A 20,889-nucleotide genomic window follows, 5' to 3' on the forward strand; every position below is an offset into this window, starting at 1 on the left:
TCCGGGCTGAAAGCCAGGGTGCCAGAGGGCTCATCTTGTCTCTTTTCCGTCAGGTACAACAGTCCAGAAATGCCTGTTGCCCTCGGGCTGAAAAGTTGTTTCATACCTTATGCTCAGTTTTTTAATAATCCCAGACCCATTTCTTCTTGCCCAGAAGAGGACATCTTCCTTTGTTATTGGCTCTAGATAAAACTCACCCCTCAACATGGTACTCCTCATTTTCCTTCTCAGAAAACATTAGTGGGGTCACTTACTCTGGTGGTATCCTCTAATGACTAAAGTCTAGACCCCAATATAACTTAAACTCGACCGGCGCTACCTCCGCAGACGGATGGCTGCGCCGCTTTGCCACCCGCGGGCGCCTCCCTCCCGCTTCCTCCCGCCGGCGTCCGCGCAGGCGCGCTCATTCTTTGCGCGCCGACTCACTGCGCCTGCGCAGCGTGTAGACGCCTCACGCTCCCGGAAGTGGGAGGTGTCCGCTGGAGTTTGTGTGGCCGCCGCCGCGGGAACGCGAGCCGGTAATTTTTCGACGCAGAAAGGCGAGGTTTTCGAGCTTGGCCGAGTGAGAGGGAGCGACTGTCCGTCAGCAGCAGCTCTCTTCTTACGTGACACCCGGCATGGAGTGTGAGCAGAGCAAACAACCTGGCGGCAAGGCCCTGGCTCCCGCGCGGCTGGAGTCGCCGCGGTCCGAGCCCGGGGAGGAGCCGCGGCATCGGCATCCCGAGGTGAGGAGTCGGCCCGCGCGCCCGCGTCTTCCCGATGCTCCGCGGAATCCGCAGCCTGCGCGCCCTCCGGCCCCAGCCCAGGCCGCTTTGTCTGTCCCCAGCTCCGGGACCCTTTACTCGGGAGGTTGCCATTGAGCTCTCTCTGGACCGAATTACCTTCTGGATGAGAGTAAATAGTCTAGGGAAGTACGTCAGCTCTGGTTTTATAAGCTCTGAGTGGGAATTCTGAACTAAACATGCCGTGCACACTGTTGCTATTGTCATTCTGTCTAGCTCTTATCGGTAATTGGTAGGCTTTTTTTTTTTTTTAATCGCTCTATGTGTATGTCACTTAAGACCTTTAGGCCCATCTCCTTCCTGCCTTAACAAAGGTGATTGTGTCTATTAGTTAGAGCTTCGTCCCTGATTTTAGCCCATTTACCACTATCTTATATAGACATCCGACTACTTTTCTTAATGATTTCGACCGTTCACTGGTAGATCCTTCAGTGACAAAATTGTAAAAACGGACTTCTGAGTTTACTTATTCATCTTTAGTGAATATAGTTATTTTGACGAGCGCTGTGGATTGTGAATTATCTAATGCTTCATGAAATTGGTCATTTTCTATCAATAGCAAACTAATGTTGAGCATCTCATAGAGTGAATACTTGCAAAAGGCTTCCCGGCTACTGCTGCTGCCGTTCACAGCTAATTCTCCAAGCGGCAGCTGGCATGAGCTTTTTAAATAAGCGGTCTGACTGGGCTGCTGCCCTCCTCAGCCTTCAGTCTTCCGCCCCTCAGGACCCCGCTCCTGTGCCCGCAGCTGACTGCGCGCACGCAGCCCTTCCTTCTGCTCCCAGCGCCGCCCGGCCGCCCGGCCGCCTTTCCTTCTCTGCGGGTCTTTGTGTGCGCCCTTTGCCCTGCGTGCCCCTCCTGTGGGTTTTTGCACAGTTACCTCATTCCCTAGATGGACCTAGGAGAGGAAGCAGATCTTTATAGCATGCCTAGGAGAGGTCTCGAAGTGTTACTTGTGGGTAATTTTTGAAGCTTCTGTCTTAAATAAGAATTAAGCCAGTGAATCAGATAGAGAATTTAGCCAAAGCGAAAATTTGCTTAAATTAACTGAGACATCTGTTTTGGTACACATACTACTTCTCCGTGTTGGCCTAAATTTGAACCTGACTGAAGACGAACTTTAAAATTCAGTGTAAATTAAAAAAACAGGATCGGTTATCCTGATTAAATTCTAATGATAAAGTAGCCAGTTATACATTTAATATATTATTGAAAGCTAATTATTTTCTTAGTTTTAGTCAAAGATCAGTGTAATAAAGCTTGTAAATATTTGTCAACAAGGGACTTCAGGATAGTTATTTTTCGGTTTATGGACAATTTACACGTTAGAATTGCTGACTTTTAGAGGAGGTGGAGTGAGTAATTCTTGAGTACTCTAGTACAGTACCTAGCATTACATTTCCAGTAAATGTGTGTTCCGTTAAATGGAAAACTTAGAGTGAGAAATAGTCCCTGAACTATCAGGGTCAGTTCTTAGTCAAGGACTATGGCCTGTTCCTGGTTATCCTCCCTTAATCTGTAATGAAAGTTCATATGGGGACAGGGTAAGTATGACTAAGTTAACAAGCTTCCATATGGATTAATAGTAAGTACCAAAGTATTTTTGAAAAATCTGGAACATCCCTAATATTTGTAACATTGCATGTGGAAAATAGGTAACATAAATGAATCTTTGAAATAGCATCTTAGTATTTTGGGACTACCTGTGGAATGATTAAAATTAAGTCATTTTAAAAAAATACAAATTTTGATTTAAGAGAAAAGGTTTATATGGCATAATAATATAATTATCCTGAATAACTATTATATGGGACTTTTTGGAAATTGTGTGCTTGAAACTGAATACATTTTTTCGCCTTGGGTACTAGGAAATTTTGAACTAGATTTCTAGTCTCTTTTGTTTTTAAATTGGACAATTTCTGTTAGCCTTGTGCAATGAAGTCAGATTAAAAAAGTTGTGTATAATGTTGTGAAGATTATTTTTAAAATTAGTTTGTAAATTTTAGAATATTGTTAGTGAAAGGTCTGTTCTATAATCTGGTGGTAATAAGTAAAATTATCATTTATTAATAGCCAGGGTAGGTATGGTACATAATCTCATTTAATCCTTATAATAATCTTGCCTAAATACTGTTTACGATTACCAAATAACCAAGTGCCATTTGAGACCATTATTATGCTTTGTTTTATAGTTAAGGAAATGGAAAATCAGAGGTTAATAAGTAACTACCTCAGGTCATGCTGCTAGTAGTCAGCTGTGGCTCTGTACTGAGGTGGCTGTGACTCGCAACATCAGTGCTCTTTTTACTTAACTTCATTGTTTATAAGGAACTTCTTGACTCAGAAGAGAACACCGTCAGTTGTATGGGAGAAACATCTCTTCCTATGCTGCCTTCCTTCCAGTAGTTGTGACAGGCATATTTCATTGAACTTGGAGCACAAAGAGACCCCCTCTTCAGGGGTTTGAATCTTTAAGATGTTTGTACTAATTTTAAACTATCTTTTTCCTTTTTTGGTAGAAAAAGCAACGATGTAGATATGATGGCCAAGAAACAAAAGGATCTAAGTTTATTACCTCCAATTCAAGTGATTTCAGTGACCCAGTTTACAAAGAGATTGCTATTACGAATGGTTGCATTAATAGAATGAGCAAGGAAGAACTCAGAGCTAAACTTTCAGAATTCAAGCTTGAAACCAGGTAAATAAAAATAACTTTTAAAAATTATAAAAATAGTACATGCTCATCCTAGAAAAGTCTCGAAAACATTGAAAAAATTAAAATAGTCTATAATCTTACCATAAAGAAATAACCATAATTAACAATTCAGGTAACAACTGTAACTTATATTCTTGTACTTCAATCTTTATGTGCAACTGTTTTTTTTTTCCTGTCAGTATTTTAGTTTGGGGAGTCAGTCTCTGAATATTTTGACAGTCTACCAGTAGTGTATAGGAATATCTATCTTACTATACCAAGTATGTTTTAAATTCTTTTAGTTGCTCATTTAGTTGCTGAATATTTTATTAATGAGATTGAATATTTTCTTTTATCCATTTGTATCATTTTATAAGGAGGGTTTCTTTGAAACCAGATTATTTTAAAAAGACATTCACATACCAGGAAGTATTTTCTTCCTGTTTTGATTTCTAAAACTATGCAGAATAATGGTATGCATTATGTTTAACTGTATATTGAATGAGAATTCAGTGCAGCTTAGCCAACTCTGTGTGTGTGTGTGTATGTGTAAGTATTCAGTGAGATGTATACACACTTAAGATTTTATTAGTTTTTTTGCAAAACATATTTTGATTTGTGGCATGGGTCAGGAATGGCCTTTGGAAATCTAGAAAAACATGAAGATATTTGATAGGCAATAGAACTTCTAGGTATCAGGAAAAATACTGACTATATACAGTAGATAAGAACTGTTTCTGGGTATCCCCGAATTCTTGTCTTATAAAGAGTATTGCTCCTCTTTCCTTTAATACAGAGCCCCTACTACTTTTCAAAAGAGCACACATATTTTTTCTTTTTCTAAGTTGTCTACATCTTAGTTTGTGAAGAAAAATTTTACCTCATTTCCCCTTCTTTCTATTATGAAGATACAACCTGTGGCCTGTGAATTTTCTGAGCAAAACTTTTGTCCTTCCTAGATGTGAAGACCAATTGCTTACTCCTGACTTGCATGAGAGCTAGAGACCTAGATGTATGAGTATACATTTATTCAACAAGCACTTACTGAATTCTAAGTACTACACTAGGCATTAAAGTTTTAAAGGTAAAACAGGCATCTTCCCCACTTTGGAAAACTCATGGTCTTTGGGAAAACACATAAACAAATAACAATGCAGAATGACCAGTGCTATATTGAAGGTCTGGCCAAGAACAGCATGAAAATACATAAGAGAGTCTGTCTTAGGAATTCAGGGGTGTTATTTGAATTGATTTGCCAAACAGTTCTATTTCATGCAAAAAGAACTCAAAACTCCTAATTTCTGTTTGTATGTTTTTTGCAACGTGATCTTTCTTTTTCTTTAGCTATTGTGCAACCAAAGTTATAGAACATGAAAATATACTGCATATTCAGGCAATGACTCGTAGTATGTTTTATCTGCAGTATGCTATGTACCATGGGGAGTGGGAGCATCTGAAGATGATATGTCATAGCCAAGTTGTGAAGGAACTCTATGCTAAATTCTGTGTTTTACTTTGTAAGCAGAAGGGAGCCACTGAAGGTATTTTCAGCAGGAAATTGGCACTAGTGCTTAGTTCTCAAGTAATGTAAAGAATGAATAGGAGGGTTGTGATAGTGGAGGCCTTTGCCATAGTCCAGGAAGCTAATGGGAGCCATACCAGAGAGAATTAAGGAGAACCAGATTCTCTATGTGTTTCTGAGTTAGAATTGGTAAAAATGGTGATGATTTGAATGTTGAGGGGCAAGGGAAAGGTAAAAGATGCAAGTTTCTCTCTGGAACAACTGTTTATATGTTTGTGTTCCCATTAGGTTTACAGGCAACCTTTTAGTAAAATAGAGTTTCTCAAAAAAAAAGAAAGAAAGAAAAGAAATTAAGACAAAGTAATTCAAAGCTGTCACATGACACGGAGGTCACTCACAAACTCACAATACCTTGATAATGCTAGGTTTTGGTAATTTGGAAAATCTCAAGCAAATAAATAAATACATTAAAGTCATTTTGTCTTAAAACAACTAATTGGTTATCAGTATTTTTATGGACGGGATTCCTTTTCAACAGCAGTTTAAAAAGGAAAACAAAAGTTGAAAACATTATTTTAATACTAATTGGTGATGTGACCAAAATGCCTTGTCACTACACATTAATTGATAAGATCTTATTTTTACTACCGTTATGTATTTGAAAGCCATTATAGGATTCAACCAGCAAGTCCTGAAGGAAGTCTGAGCAGAGGTTGTTGCCCTTAATTTTTTAAAAGAAATACATAGTTTGAGGAACACGAGTGACCACCATTACCAGCCATTGTTACCTATTTAAAACAACCATTCCCCTCCTCCTTCCATTTGTGGAATGTGTATTTTTAAAATACCTGTAATACTGAAATCTCCTAAATCATATTCTACCCATGGTAAATTAGAAAGGTACATCTAATTAAGAACTTATTGAGTATCACAATGTTCTTCTGGATACAGGTCGCTCCAAATTAGTTTTCCTGGTTAAATAGCTAATAGACATTCAGCTTTAAATACTAGGCTCATATGTTTTCATATTCATATGGATGTCCTTAGTTGTCTAACCTGCAAAAGTCAAAAGAAAGGAAAGCGATGGCACAATATGTTCAATTTGCCTGAATTTTCATACTCTGAAATTTGTATTTGGCCAGTAGAATAATTCAGATTAATTTCAGTTTTTGTGTCACGTATGTCATCTTACTCTTTAAGGCAATATGGCTATGTAGGTGGTGTATGCTGACAAGGCTTATGGTTTGAAGTACCAGAATATATTGAAGAAAATGCTCTTATATACTACAAAAATGAAAAGTTACTTGCAAAAGAAAATGTTAATGCCATATTAAACAGTATTTTAAATAGTTCTTTGCTAACTTAGCTTTGAGTCTTTACGTTTGTTTTAGCTGACATTAGCTAAATTATGCTGTGACTGTCAGTGTTCAATCCAGTGACAGCAGGCAAGAGTTCTGTTTCTTGACTGTGAAATTCACCTAAGAGTACTTTTATTATTTTTCCTTAGAGGAGTAAAAGATGTACTAAAGAAGAGACTGAAAAACTATTATAAGAAGCAGAAGCTGATGTTGAAAGAGGACAGTTGTGCTGACAGCTACTATGACTACATTTGTATTATTGACTTTGAAGCCACTTGTGAAGAGGGTAACCCACCCGAGTTCATACATGAAATAATTGAATTTCCTGTTGTTTTACTGAATACTGATACCTTAGAAATAGTAAGTGAATTGTTATATTTTAATTTTATTTTTAGCAGTAACTATTTTGGGGTTGGTATAGTGAGGCGGAGGATCTCAGTTGCTATTTCTGCTAGAATTGGAATTCTAAAGTGGGATTTTTGCTCTTGCTGTGTGCTTTGTATCCACTTGATTAATAGAAAAGCTATAATAAAATAATTTCAGAGCCTGCTTTTCTCCTTTTCCAGTAGCTAAAATTATAGTGTGTTTTTTCTGTTTGCTTAGAACACATATCTGACTAGACATCAGAATCTCCTGGGATGTGGGGAAAAAAAATACTGATGCCTGGCCCTCATCCCAAAGATTCTGGTTTAGTAGTTCTGTGCTGGGGCCCCTGACATCAGCAATTTTTAAAGCTTCTCAGTTGGTAGACAACCAGGGTTGAGAACCACTGCTATAGGCTACTATATGCTCTGATCTCTGAAAGTGATAATTTATAGAAATCACCTTTCAACTTAGAACTGCCATCTTTCTGGTGAAAAGTTTGTGGGGGGAAACAACTCTCATAACCTAGGCTTCTTAGCCGTGTAATACACATGCCTTAGATATTAGTCTGTGCTACTAGTTTAGGAAGTCACCAGGAATTCTCCAAAATAATACTGTTTGCCTTGTAAAATCTGAGTGAGGATGTATCATAACATATCTATCCGCAAGTTAGTCCCAACACATTGGGAGTAAATATAAAAAGGCTTTATGCATTAAAATGCATAGGCTTTTTTCTTAGTGTTCTTCAGAGCCTTTTTTATATTTTTAATTAGCCTGTTTATTTAATTTCCATGTCCAAAGCATTTTAAAGGTCAATAAAGCAAAGGGAAAAATGGGCAATGAAGGCAGATAATCTTGCATATCTCACTAGATTCTACTTTCTCTGTTAAGGCCATTGCTCTGGCAGTTCTCTTCCCTCATTTAGATGTTAATGATTTATTGCTTTCTCCTGTATTACTCCATCACGTACACGCACATACTGTAAAAACCCTTCACTTGATCTCACTTCACTGCAAGCTACCCTATCTTTGCTTTGTTTCTCTGTGGCAGATTTCTTTGAAAAAGTTACATGTACTTCTGTCTCTGTTACCTCCCATTCTCAAACCCACAGCACTGTAGGTTTAAGTTCTGTATTCAATCCCATCAGTTCACTAAAATCAGTAATTGTCATCTTTGACCTTTACCTAAATCCTGGTGTAATTGACCCCTCCCTCCTTGAAACGCTTTCTTCAAGCAACTGCCAGATACCTCATTCTTTTGATTTTTCTCCAGCTTCACCAGGTTGCCTTTTGCAATTTCCCTTTCTGGTTTCTTTGTTTCTTTCTGACTTCCTAATACCAGATGCCCCAGGTTCAATTCCAATCCTCTTTAATGATTTCATCTGTCATCTCGTTCCTTAGCTTTCAGAAACTGTATGCTGATAACTTCCAGATACATATGTCCAACCTGGACCTCTGTCCCAAATCCAGACTCCTCACTTAACATCTCTACTTAGACATCTAAACAGATATCTTAACAAGTCCTAAATTGAATTCACCCTGAATTACTACTCATTTATCTTCAGCCTTGCCTAGCATGAATGATGGCAACTCTTGTCTTTCTAATTGCCCAGTTCAAAAACCTTCAAGTTATCCTTGACACCTCTCTCTCTCTCACATCACACATCAGACCGACAGTGACTCCTGTTTGCTCTGCCTTTATAACATATCCAGAAAGGAGCCCCAGTCATTTCTTATTGAATTTACTGCTTTCACCAGCTAACCGGTTTCTGTGTTTCTACCCCTTGTTCCCCCACAGCCAATTCTCAACATAGTGTCTTATAAAATATAAGTCAGATCATTTAACTTCTCTGCTCAAAACCCTTCAATGGCTCCCCATTTAACAGAGTAAAAGTCATATCCTTATATAATCTGGCTTCTTGTTACCCCTGATTGTGTCATATTGACATGCTTGCTGTTTCTCAAAAATGCCAGACATGCTCCACCCCTCACCTCCCAGGCTTTATCTCTAATTCCTTTCCTCCAGGTCTTGCTGCTGATTCCCTCCTTGCCTCCCTTTCAGCCCTTCCTTAACTCTCACCTTCTAAATAAAGCCTAACTGGGTTACCTATTTAATAGTGTAGCTTAAACACCCTTACACCCCCAATATTTCTGATCCCTCTTACCCACTCTATTTTCTAATAACCCTCATCACCTTTTACTTACTATGTAAATTATTTAAGTGTTAATTAAATATTTGGTCAATGAATACATACTTCTCGGTAGCATCATTCTGTTAAAAGTATTAAATAGCGAGTAAAATTTTTTCTGTGTTATACTTAGTATCACCTGCTTGTAATGATAAGTTGCAGCATATTTTTGAAAGATTTTAATTTAAAATTATAAAACAAAATATTGATATTTAGAAGAATATAGACTTCATTTATCGAAATTCAATTAAGTAGAATTTTTTCCTTTTGTAATACATCTTGTAAATAAAGAGCATCAAAGTTTTAAAGTTCAAATGTCTTTACTTTTGCGCTTTTACAGTTGTTAGTAACTATTTATAATTCATCTACTAATATACTAGTGTGTAAAAAGAATTATTCTCAGGCAATATAATTATTTTTTAGTTTTATCATTTTTTAAATCTTCTACCACAAAGAATTTTCTTTAACCATTTCTGCCTATAAATTTTTAGGCTTTGAAATTGTCCTTAATTTTTAACAAGTGATTTAGTGTGATCTGAGTTAGGGAGGCAGTTGGCCTAGAGAAAAAAGCACTTAGAAATCTGAGCCTGGTAGTAACAATACTGGCCTTACTGAGTTCACAGAGTCGGGAACATAAAATAAGGTAAGCATGAAAGCTTCTTGAAGAGGTTAAAAATTGCTGAGATTATCACCCTTTAAACTGTGAGATATCATAGTCAAATTTTGACTATTCAGAATTCAGTTTAATGGAATCTTAGTATAATAATGACTACTCAGGAGTAAATGAAAGAGCAGTAATCTGGAGGTAGTTTATTATAACTTAAGACTGATGTTTAAATGAATTTATTATTTCAAAAGCTTTTAGTATTTTAAAGTAGAGGATGCATTTAATAGGCTTTACAGTTTCAAAGTACTACAAACAAAATTATCGACATTGTGCTCCTCGGGAAAATTTTTATTTTTTATTTTATTTTTTAATATGTCTTTATTGATTTCAGAGAGAGGAAGGGAGAGGGAGAGAGAGATAGATCAATGATGAGTCATTGCTCGGCTGCCTTCTGCATGCCCCCTACTAGGGTTTGAGCCTGCAACCCAGGCATGTGCCCTGACTGGGAATCGAACCAAGATCTCTTAGATCATAGGTCGATGCTCAACCTCTGAGCCATGCCTGCCGGGCAGGAAAATGTTTGTTTAAACTTGGATTTGCTGGCTTGCTCGAAGATACTTGCTTTATTGTAAAAGTTTTTTAAACTGAAACAATTTTTTAATTAAAAAAAATCAGAGTGCTTCTGGAGAATTTATCAGAGCTGCCTTAATTAAAATGGATTATAAGGGGAAAAATCAGAGTGCTTTGGGAATAGGGAATTAACCTTAAATTGTTAAAACTAGTTTTATGCCATGAGGACCAATAAAGTTATAATCTTGTGTGGCTGCATTTGTCATGTATCATGTGTCACATATCTTAAGTCATAGAAAATACATTAACTTGCTGACCTTCCCTTGTAGGAGGATACATTTCAGCAGTATGTGAGACCAGAGGTTAACACACAGCTTTCTGATTTCTGCATCAATCTAACTGGAATTACTCAGGTTATAATTCTATGTTCCTTTTTTTAGGAGTTTGAAAGTTTTAAAATTATTGATTTGTTTTATAGTTTTAACAAATTAGTATTGTAAATTATTTAAGTTAATATGATACTTTGCTTGCTTGGTAAAGATCTTTCATACTGTAATGTTTAAGAAGTAGGAAAGCAAATTTCATATCTGGTAAAATTTTTCTCAAGGTTTCCTTTTAAGGAGTTGTAATGATGAATCTAAAAGTTTGTTTGGAACATTAGTAAAATAAATATTACCATGCTGAACTTGAAGCTAAAGTTTTAAAATGTGTCTCTTTTCCACCTGACTTTATTTACAGTATAGTTTAATTTTTTTAGGTCTGTGGTTTTTGGTTGTATTCTAATGTGGCAGGACCTTTGTTCAGTTATTTAGCTCCTTATTAATTAATTTATTCATTCACTCAAGTCCCTATTATACTATTTGCCAAGGTACTAGGGCTACAAAGATGGTCAATTCAGTCTCTCTCCTCAGTTTGGTTAACAGTTTATATTAAGGAGGACACAAAGGAGAAACCAGTGGTTGTAATATGGTTAGGAAGGCTGACCAGTCAGTGTTTCATCAGGGTATCCACAGGCATCTAAAAAAAGGGCTTCCTGTGACAGAGGGCTTTCCTGGGAGAAACTTCCTCATGTTGGTGAACTTGGGCTGAATCATGATAGGTCAATAGGTGGAAAAGAATGACCAGGCATTTCAGGTGTAACAGTAGAACTGTAAGTAGTTCATGATGGTTCAAAGGTGTATGTTCACAAATAAAGCTAAAGTAGACCGAGGCAAGCCAGATCATGAAGAGTCTTGTATGTCTTTATTCTGAAAGCCTTGGGGAGTGTTTGGAGGGTTTTAAGTAAGAAAGTGAGGTGATGGGTAAGATTTACGTTTTAGGAAGATCAGTTTGGCAGTGGTATGTAGTATGTGTTAGAAAGGTGTGAGCTTCCAGATAGAGAGATTAGTGTAGAGGGCTATGGCTTTCAGGGAGAAGACATTTCGCTTTTCTCCACTCTAGAGTATTGGTAAGCCACTAGGTTGAGGCCTACAAAAAGAGAACCATTGGGGATGATCTTAAATCTTAATTTTGGGAGGATTATGTGCTTCATCTGAAAGCACTTCCTAATACTTGGCTATAAGCAATTTTTAATTGTCTTAAAAGTGAAGTCATGAAGAATTTAAAAACACCATTGATAAGACTTTCTCTTTCTGTTTCTTTCCCTCCGATGTTTGTGTCTGGGTATTTTGTAGGACTACATGTAGCTACTCTGATTTTTATATATTTACTTTTATATCCTCAGGATCAGGTAGACAGAGCTGATACCTTCCCTCAGGTACTGAAAAAAGTAATTGACTGGATGAAATTGAAGGAATTAGGAACAAAGTATAAGTATTGCATATTAACAGATGGGTAAGTAGGAAAATTATTACCTTTTTATCTACTTTTTAAGATTAAAGATGTCCTTGTTTAACTTTTAGAATAACCACAAGAAATATTTACTAAAGGAGAACAACATTTTTTCCTTTTGTTATCATTGAAAGCAATGATAGCAGTCTAGTCCAGGACTAGAAGGCTGGAGAAAGGTAAATATTAATATGGACAATGAAAACTCTGTTTTCGTCAGGATACTTCCTTGCTCAGAAAAGTCCAAACTCTTTAGTCTTGCTTTCAGGGATCTTTCATCTAATCTTTATGTAGTCTAATGCACCTGCCATTATTGTTTTTACTCTAGTTAGGCTGGCCTGTGCATCACATGGTTTATACTTTTTTATGAACTTATTCATGCTTTTCTCTCTACTGGCAGGTGTTCTTCCTTGACCTCTTCTTTGTTATTATTCAAAGCCCACCTCATGTTTTATGCCACACACTACAATTCACATTGCTTTTTTTATTTTTGAAGTCATATAATAGCCTCTCTGATATGTACCATTCATGTTGGAATCTGACTGAATATTCTGATATCTAAACTTCATGTAAGTAAGACCTATGTTTGCAAGGAGATTAAAAATCCTTTCAGATCAGGGACTTTTGCTACTTGGTAGTCTTTCATATAACACCTACTGTAGTATTGAGTTCAAACTGTATGCTCAAAAAGCTGTTGTGAAATGAGGGACTAACTGGGAAGATGAGAAACATCAAAGCAAGCATTGCGCCAAGGCAGCTCCTCTCCCATAATGCTCTTAAGGTGCAAGAAGGAATTTCTAGTCAACTTCTGTTTCAAACTATGGGCCGATTGTACACTACAGTGATGATGTCACCTACATAAAGGATCTAGAGACCCTCACGTACAACAGGGAAGGAGCATTGAATTTAATCACATAATTATGTTTAAAAATGGACATTTGGGAAAATGTTGATGGCCCTCTAGAAATGTCATTGATTTCAAACATGAATGGTCAATGTTCCTGCTCAAGTATACAGGTGTTTCTGCTGTACCACAATATGTTCGAGTCTGTAAAAACCTCACATTCTGGGACAGACCAGTTCAAAACTTGTGCAATTTTGTAACCAGAGCACTAATAAAAGCAGTAATTGATACCTCCAGACATAATTTGGACAGCCCAAACAAGCATCTCAGTAGGTGGAAGTTGCCTCAAAGGATATTACAAATGCACAGAAGCAATGGGATCCTGGCGACAGGCACTTGTTTTTAATTTTCTTAAAATACACTTGAAAGTACCCCTATTGCCAGTATAGTAACTGAGTTGAAAGCTTTTTTCTGTCTTGCTGAAGGTTATAAATTTGACTGCTATTATTCTGACTCCCTTTGGCTAGGAAGATCCACATATGAGACCAGTACAGTTTCTGTATTGTGCAGTCTGTATTCTCTTATTTAACTACATAGGCTGATACATGCTATCAAACATACTGTAGCAGAACAAATTGTGTCCTAACTACTTCATACCAGTTCCTTTTGTCTCTCAAGTATTTTGTTCATTTGTTTTTGTTTTTTTTTCTTTCAAAATACACCTTCAGAAGTTCCTGATACCTGGCATTAAAAGTAAGCTTGGCAGAATTATTTTAGAATTATGAAAAAATACTAAACAAGATAGAGGCTTGTCTGGACAATTAGAACCATAAAAATAATCAAGATAAGCCTAATAAGAATTAGTTTGTGAAAAAAATTTAACATACCCAACTTTTTATTTTTCGCTATTTAAAGTTTATTTTTGAATTAGTATTTTGGAGGAAGAGATTTTAATTTTCTAAGCTTGATGTTATGTGTAAGTTTAAGAAAGAAAGGTGTCATGTGTAAATAAACAAATAGAGTGACTTAAAATATTCATGTGTAAGAATAGTATAGCATTTATTTTATCCATTTTTTTGGTGTGTTTTTGATTTACAAGTTCGTGGGATATGAGTAAGTTCCTGAACATTCAGTGCCGGCTCAGCAGGCTCAAATACCCTCCTTTTGCTAAAAAGTGGATCAATATTCGAAAGTCATATGGAAACTTTTACAAGGTAAAATTTCTGTATTTTGTTGATTGTACTCTTATATACACTTGATAAGTTTATTATGTTTTGCATGCACATTAAGTTGTGATTTACTAAGTGCTTTTCACAAATAAAGGCCATATAATCTGATTCCAAATTAGTTATGGTCATCTGAGTTTAGAAAGAAGCTGTTTTTCTCATTTAGTCTGTTACATAAGTAGGTTAATGTGATTTTCAGTAACAGGTTTGACACTGTAGGGGTATTCAGTATGTGGATTGATTATGGAACATTTACTTCTGACTGAATTTCAGCTTTATCAAATTTAATACATGTGTATAATTTTAAGAATAATATTGCAAAACTTGATAACAATTGGCTGTCTTCCACCATGGCCCTCATCAGTACTGGTTTCTGTTCTCCTGAGACAAACACATTGAACTTTTTAAAGCTATTTCATCTAATACTGGAATTTAATATTTCTAAATTATGTGTGTTTGCTGTTTCTTGAATTTCAGTTTGAGATATCTATTAAGTTCTTGCAGTGGAAGATGAAGATTTAGCTCTTCTGAAAAGCCACCATTCCTGCATGGCCTCCTCCTCCCTGCATCTTTCTAATATAGTTACATTACCTCTATAATTAAATCATTATTCAGTGTTTACATTCCTATGATAATGGAGAGCATTCAGAGATTTTCCTTAGATTTAATTACTGACTTCTTCAGTTTTCTTATCCTGTTCCTTTCCATTGACACAAAATCATTTCTCAGTATCTGTACTCAGAACATTCAGGTAATCTGTCAGCTTTTTCCCTTTTGGGGAATACCTTCCTGGAGCCTCTAATCCTGTTCTAATCTGAATTATTTGTTGTTTAGGCTTCTAAAATCATCTAGGAGATTTCCTTTTTTCTATCATGTGTTAGATCTGTGTCATCTTTCCTCTTTCACTACTCTATTTTGGTGAAGCACATCCCTAAGTAGGTTCATGAGAAAAGTTGTGTTTTTTTTTTTAATGTTTTTGTGTGTGTGGTTTTAACAGTTCTTAAAACTGAGAACTATGAATACAGAAAAGTGGAGTTTGACAGATTGTTTTAAAGTGAAATCCCTGTAACTTCCACTTATCCCCTTTCCTTCCTCCCAGAGCTCCCCTAATCCATACTTTTAATAGGAATCATTTTCTTGTTTTTCTGTGTAGCTTTAATATTTTAATGTTTATCCTTATATCATATAGTTAGCTTTTGCCTGTTTTTGAACGTGATATAGTTGGCATCATACAGGCTGTTTTATTTATTTTGCTTTTCCCCCCCTCTTCATTATCTTTCATCATCTAGAAATGCTAAATATGTTTTGGTGTCTCTGTCCAAGGAGTCAGTCAAGTAAAATAATACATTACAGAAAAATATCATGTGAAAAAGAATTAGTTTTGGTTAAAATGGTAGAGCTTCAGTTTGGAAGAACAACACATTTCCTTTCATAAATGATTTGTTAAATTACAAAACAGCAAACTTTTTAGACGTCTTGAGTATTCCATCTGTTGATACATGTTTTCATGCAAAACACTAAAGCCCTGGAGCTCTGAGTTATTTATTTGCTTTAATTAACCAGGAGTATTTGCCCTTTGCCTAACTTTATCTAGCTATTACTGTTAATTTTCAGTTTCTTATTTTTTACCTCACAGTGATTTATAGAATACTAAAGAATTATTTACTCTTTGTTTATTCTTCAGGTTCCTAGAAGCCAAACCAAACTGACAATAATGCTTGAAAAACTAGGAATGGATTATGATGGGCGGCCTCATAGTGGTCTCGATGACTCCAAGAACATTGCCCGAATAGCAGTTCGAATGCTTCAGGATGGATGTGAACTCCGAATTAATGAGAAAATGCATGCAGGACAGCTAACAAGTGTGTCCTCCTCATTACCAATAGAGGGCGCTCCACCTCCACAAATGCCACATTCTAGAAAATAACAGCATTTTTGCCTTTTTGCCCATGGATCATCCAACTAGAGTTGCTACAAAGAGGTAGCAGATGAATACTTTTGAACTAGTCTTGCAGTGCAAAATTTAAGCACCTTAGACATAAAATCTTATTACAGTTATAGATACATATATGTGAACAGATTCTGTGGAGAGGGCATATTGAATTATTTGTCACCAGCACTTTTATATGAGCAGTATTTGTTACATAGTAACAGTTCCTGCTTAGAACTAAATTTTATAGTTTAAGGTGTCTAAGATATGTTTCTTTTGGTTTTAAATGCAAAGATTTATTGGCTCTCTGTCGTCTCTTATTGATGTTAAAATATATAATGTATTTCTACGTTAACATCGTTAGATCAAATTATTTCTTAAATTGCAGAAAAGATTGGAAGGTGGACCTTATTTAGCCTTTGGGTTTTAAGAATATTATTGTTCTGTTGGTTTTTAAAGTTTACATGTGAAGTTCAGCTGTTTGTGGTGAATTTCATAAAGTACTTGGAATACATATCTGTTTGTTTCTTTTCAATTTATAACTGTAAGACTTGTGATAGATTATAGGGTCTGGTTAAAAATTCAATACCAGTGACATTAACGGAAAGTCAGAAGAAAATACCATTTAAAGGAATATAAGGGCAGTACCTCCGATTTTATAATACATAGATAAATCAGTGATGTTTGGAGGCTTGGCTTTTTGATTCCTCTTCTCCTCGTAACATATATCCGCCCTAATTCTTAAATCTAAGAGACCATGCTTTGAAGTAGACTTAAGATTAAGAATCATTACTGAGTTTTGCATTTGTATTCAACATTGTGAGCGAGGTTAATAAAGTCAAGTAATGCTTTCTATTATATTTTATGTTTTTATTAAAAACTGATTTTACATAGTGGCCACTAAATGTTGAATAGTTAATTCTTAACTAGTTGTAAAAACAAAAATGTGTTCACAGAGTTGAGAAAGTAAAACTTTTTATTTAGAAGCTAAAAATACATATTTTCAGATTTGCATTTTCCCCCATAGCTTTCATGAACAGTTTCATTGGTATTGCTTCTTTTCTTTTACTTTCTAATGATAATTGTGATGCTACTTTATTTTAATGACTTATGTGTTATAATCAAATGAATTTTATAGAGGTTTTCAAACCGCCTAGGATAAAAGTAGGTATTTTTCTTGGTATGAGAATACACGGTGCTGTAGGCTTCTTAACTTGAAAGAATGAATTTCTGCCCTTGGGCAGTAGTTGTAGAATCAGTGTAATAAAGAGTAACAAGTGGATAACAGAAGGCACAGGCGTATATGATGCCCTTAGACAGACTGATGTGGATTACAGTAAAACATCTGGAAGTTTTAGGTTTTTACAGTAAACTTTTGAGGTGAAGTGAATATGCTGAGATTTTTGAATCACAAATATCACCTTATAACATATCGTATGATATTACTGAAAGTTTTAAAGAATTTCCTTCAGATCCTTGCTGAGCTACTGTGCCAGGGCAGAGGAATAGAGAATAGCAAATTGCTGTTGAAATGTGGATGCCAGGAGGTCCACTTGGTATACTCCTTGGGTGATTTTTCTACGTAGCCACAGTACCGTAGAATTCAGGTTCATGCCGTGGCAAAACTAATTATCTCTCACCAGCTTCCAGAGTTGCTCATCAATAGCTGAAACTGCAAGTGGGAAATCTGAGAATGGCAAAGAAATATTACTTTGCCCTCCTCTTTTGTTTCAAATCAAACTGCTAATTTCGTTGCCTATTTTACATCTTGCCAAGTACCAAGAAGCTCATTTTGTATTTATTGTTAAGATCTTCATTATTATAAGCTCTCAATATTCTTTGGCTCAACCAAATATTTTATCTGGCGATGCTTTACAGTCCTAACTCATTTTTTTTGAGACTTGATGCAGAAATAATTGACAAACATAATTGTATATATTTAAAGTGTAACTGATAATTTGATAGCCATTGTAAAAGGATTACCAAGATCAAAATAGTTAACACATATATTACCTCATATTATTAACTCTCTTTTTTGTGGTGAGAATGCTTAAGGTCTACTCTCAGCAACTTTCAAATATATGCTACTATGTAATTAACCATCGTCACCATGGTGTACATTAGATCCTCAGAACTTACTCTTTTTCTAACTGAAAACTTATACCCTTTGTCCTACATTATCCCATTTTCCCCATCACCAGCCCTTGGCAACCACCATTCTATTCTGTGTTTCTATGAAATTACCTTTTTTTTAAGGTTCCTCAAATAATTGACCATGTAGTATTTATCATTCTCCATCTAGCTTATTTTATTTAGCCTGTCAGGTTCATCTACATTGTTGCAAATGGTAGGATTTTCTTCCCTTTTTATGGCTAAATAATGTTCCACTCTATATAAATATACCATTTCTGTTTGTTTCAAAATTTTTTTGAGTTCCCTTTTGATTTCTTTGATTCATTGGTTACTCAGAACTGTATTATTTAATTTCTACATATTTGTGAACTTTTCATCTTTCCATTATTGACTTCTAGTGTCATATCATTGTGGTTAGAAAAGATACGTGATATGATTTCAGTCTTAAATTTGTTGAAACTTTTTTTGTGACCTAACATGATCTATCCTGGAGAATGTTGCTCTGTGTGCTTGAGAAGAATGTGTATTCTGCTGCTGTTGGATAGAATGTTCTGTATGTGTCTCAGGTTTATTTGGTTTAAAGTGTCATTCAAGTCATTATTTCCTTGCTGATTTTCTGTCTGGATGATGTATCCATTGTTGAAAGTGGGGTATTGGAGTCCTCTACTTTTATGGCTGTGTTGTCTTATTTTTGTCTTCAGATCTGTTAATTGTTTAATATATTTAGGTGCTCTGATACTGGGTACATATATATTTACAGTTGTTATATGCTCTTGATGAATTCACCTCTTTATCATTTTGTAATGACCTTTGTTGTCTCTTGTTATAGCTTTGCATTAAAGTCTCGTTTGTCGGTCATAAGTATAGCTACCCCTGCTCTCTTTGTTTTCCATTTGCATGGAAGATCTTTTTCCTTGCCTTTACTTTTAGCCTATGAGTGTCCTTAAAGCTTAAGTTAGCCTCTTGTAGGCGGCATATAGTTAGGTCTTGTTTGAATGTCTACTCATTCTATGCCTTTTAATTGGAGAATTTAAACCATTTACATTTATAGTAATTCTGAAAGGTATGGACTTATTATCTCTTTTGTTAATTGCTTTCTTATTGTTTTGTAGTTCCTTCCTCTCTTTCTTCACGAGTTGATGATTTTTTGTAGTGGTATGCTTTGTTTTTTTTCTTGTTACCATTTGTGTAATTATTACATGTTTTTGCCTTTTGATTTCATAGGCTTTCCATGAAACTTTCATAATACATCTTACAGTTATAACACTCTGTTTTAAGCAAGCTGGATGAATTTGCAGATGCAGAACTTGTGCATACGGAGAGCTGACTGTATTATTTCACTTGATGGTGTCCCATAATTCATGTGAACTTTCTTTAAACTTTTTCATTCTAATTTCATTTTTTAAAAATTTATTTTATTGTTAACAGTATTACAGATGTCCCCCAACATCCCCCTTTACTCCTCCCCCCAACACCTGCCTCACCCCGGCCTTCACCACACTATGTCCGTTGCTTATGCATATATGTATATGAGTTCTTTGGTTAATCTCTTCCCACTTTCCCCCACCGCCACCCCAAGATATGTCAGTGTATTCCATGTCTCTGGACCTATTTTGTTCATCATTCATTTTATTATGTTCATTAGATTCCACTTATAACTGAGATCATGTGATATTTATCTTTCTCTGACTGGCTTATTTTACTGAGCATTATACTCTCTAAGTCCATCCATGCTGGTCCAAAGGGTAAGAAATCATTTTTTATAGCTGCATAGTACTCTTGTGCAGATGTACCACAGTTTTTTTATCCATTCATCTATTTGTTGATGGGCACGTGGACTGTTTCCAGGTCTTAGCTGTTGTAAATAACGCCACTCTGAACATAGGGGTGCACATACTCTTTCTGATTGATGTTTCGGGCTTCTTAGGATATATTCCTAGAAGTGGTATCCCTGGGTCAAATGGCAGTTCCATTTTTAATTTTTTGAGGAAACCACAGTGTTTTCCATAGTGGCTGCACCAGTCTGCATTCCCACCAGCAGCACATTAGGGTTCCTTTTTCTCCACATTCTTGAAACACCTTGTTGCTTGTTGATTTATTGATGGTACCCATTCTGGTAGGTGTGAGGTGGTACCTCATTGTCATTTTAATTTGCATCTCTCTGATGATTAGTGTTGAGCATTTTTTCGTATGTCTCTTGGCCATCTCTATGTCCACTTTGGAGAAATGTCTATTTAGGTGATATTTTAATTGGATTGTTTGTCTTCCTTTTGTTGAGTTGTATGAATACTTTATATAATTTTGGAAATTAACCCCTTATGAGAGGTATCATTGACAAATACATTCTCCCATACCGTGGGTTCCCTTTTTATTTTGATGCTGGTTTCTTTTGCTGTGCAGAAGCTTTTTAGTTTGATGTAGTCCTATTTATTTTTTCCTTTTTTTTTTTTTTGATAATATTGTTTTAAGTAACAGAAGTTTGAAATGGCTTGTTACACAGCAGCAATGTTATCATTGAGAAGTGATACATGTCAGAACATTGTGGGTGCCTGTGTCCCTGGGAAAACCCTCAAGTGTTGTAGTGAAAAGACAACCTACTTTCTGGCTTGGATGCCACGCCCGGCTCAGGCTCAGGCTCAGGCTCAGGCTCAGGCTCAGGCTCAGGCTCAGGCTCAGGCTCAGGCTCAGGCTCAGGCTCAGGCTCAGGCTCAGGCTCAGGCTCAGGCTGTTCGTACTTCTCTCGTAGCCACTTAATGGTATGGCAGAATTCTGCCCCTGGAGCAGCCTCATGAAGGATATGGGCTTCTGGTATTTTTCTAATTCTCTTATCCCTTACCACTCCCT

At 36.2% G+C, this 20,889-nt stretch overlaps 1 protein-coding gene across 1 annotated transcript; it reads left to right on the forward strand.

The window, feature by feature from the left end:
* Positions 1-455: 455 nt before the first annotated feature.
* Positions 456-16,767, forward strand: ERI1 (exoribonuclease 1). The gene is made up of 7 exons (XM_081130839.1): positions 456-725; positions 3,302-3,480; positions 6,507-6,717; positions 10,415-10,498; positions 11,809-11,918; positions 13,856-13,970; positions 15,667-16,767. The coding sequence occupies exons 1-7, from the start codon at positions 618-620 to the stop codon at positions 15,907-15,909; spliced, it is 1,050 nt and encodes a 349-aa protein (XP_080986965.1). The 5' UTR covers positions 456-617; the 3' UTR covers positions 15,910-16,767.
* The last annotated feature ends 4,122 nt before the right edge of the window (positions 16,768-20,889 follow it).

This window comes from Miniopterus schreibersii (genome assembly GCF_964146895.1).
Source record: "Miniopterus schreibersii genome assembly, chromosome: 2".
In the NCBI taxonomy this organism is placed as follows: Eukaryota; Metazoa; Chordata; class Mammalia; order Chiroptera; family Miniopteridae; genus Miniopterus; species Miniopterus schreibersii.

Coding starts and splice junctions, on each gene's coding strand:
- ERI1 (XM_081130839.1), top strand. CDS start 618: ATGGAGTGTGAGCAGAGCAAACAACCTGGCGGCAAGGCCCTGGCTCCC. Junction 11,919..13,855: donor TATTGCATATTAACAGATGG/GTAAGTAGGAAA, acceptor TTGATTTACAAG/TTCGTGGGATATGAGTAAGT. Junction 13,971..15,666: donor CATATGGAAACTTTTACAAG/GTAAAATTTCTG, acceptor TTTATTCTTCAG/GTTCCTAGAAGCCAAACCAA.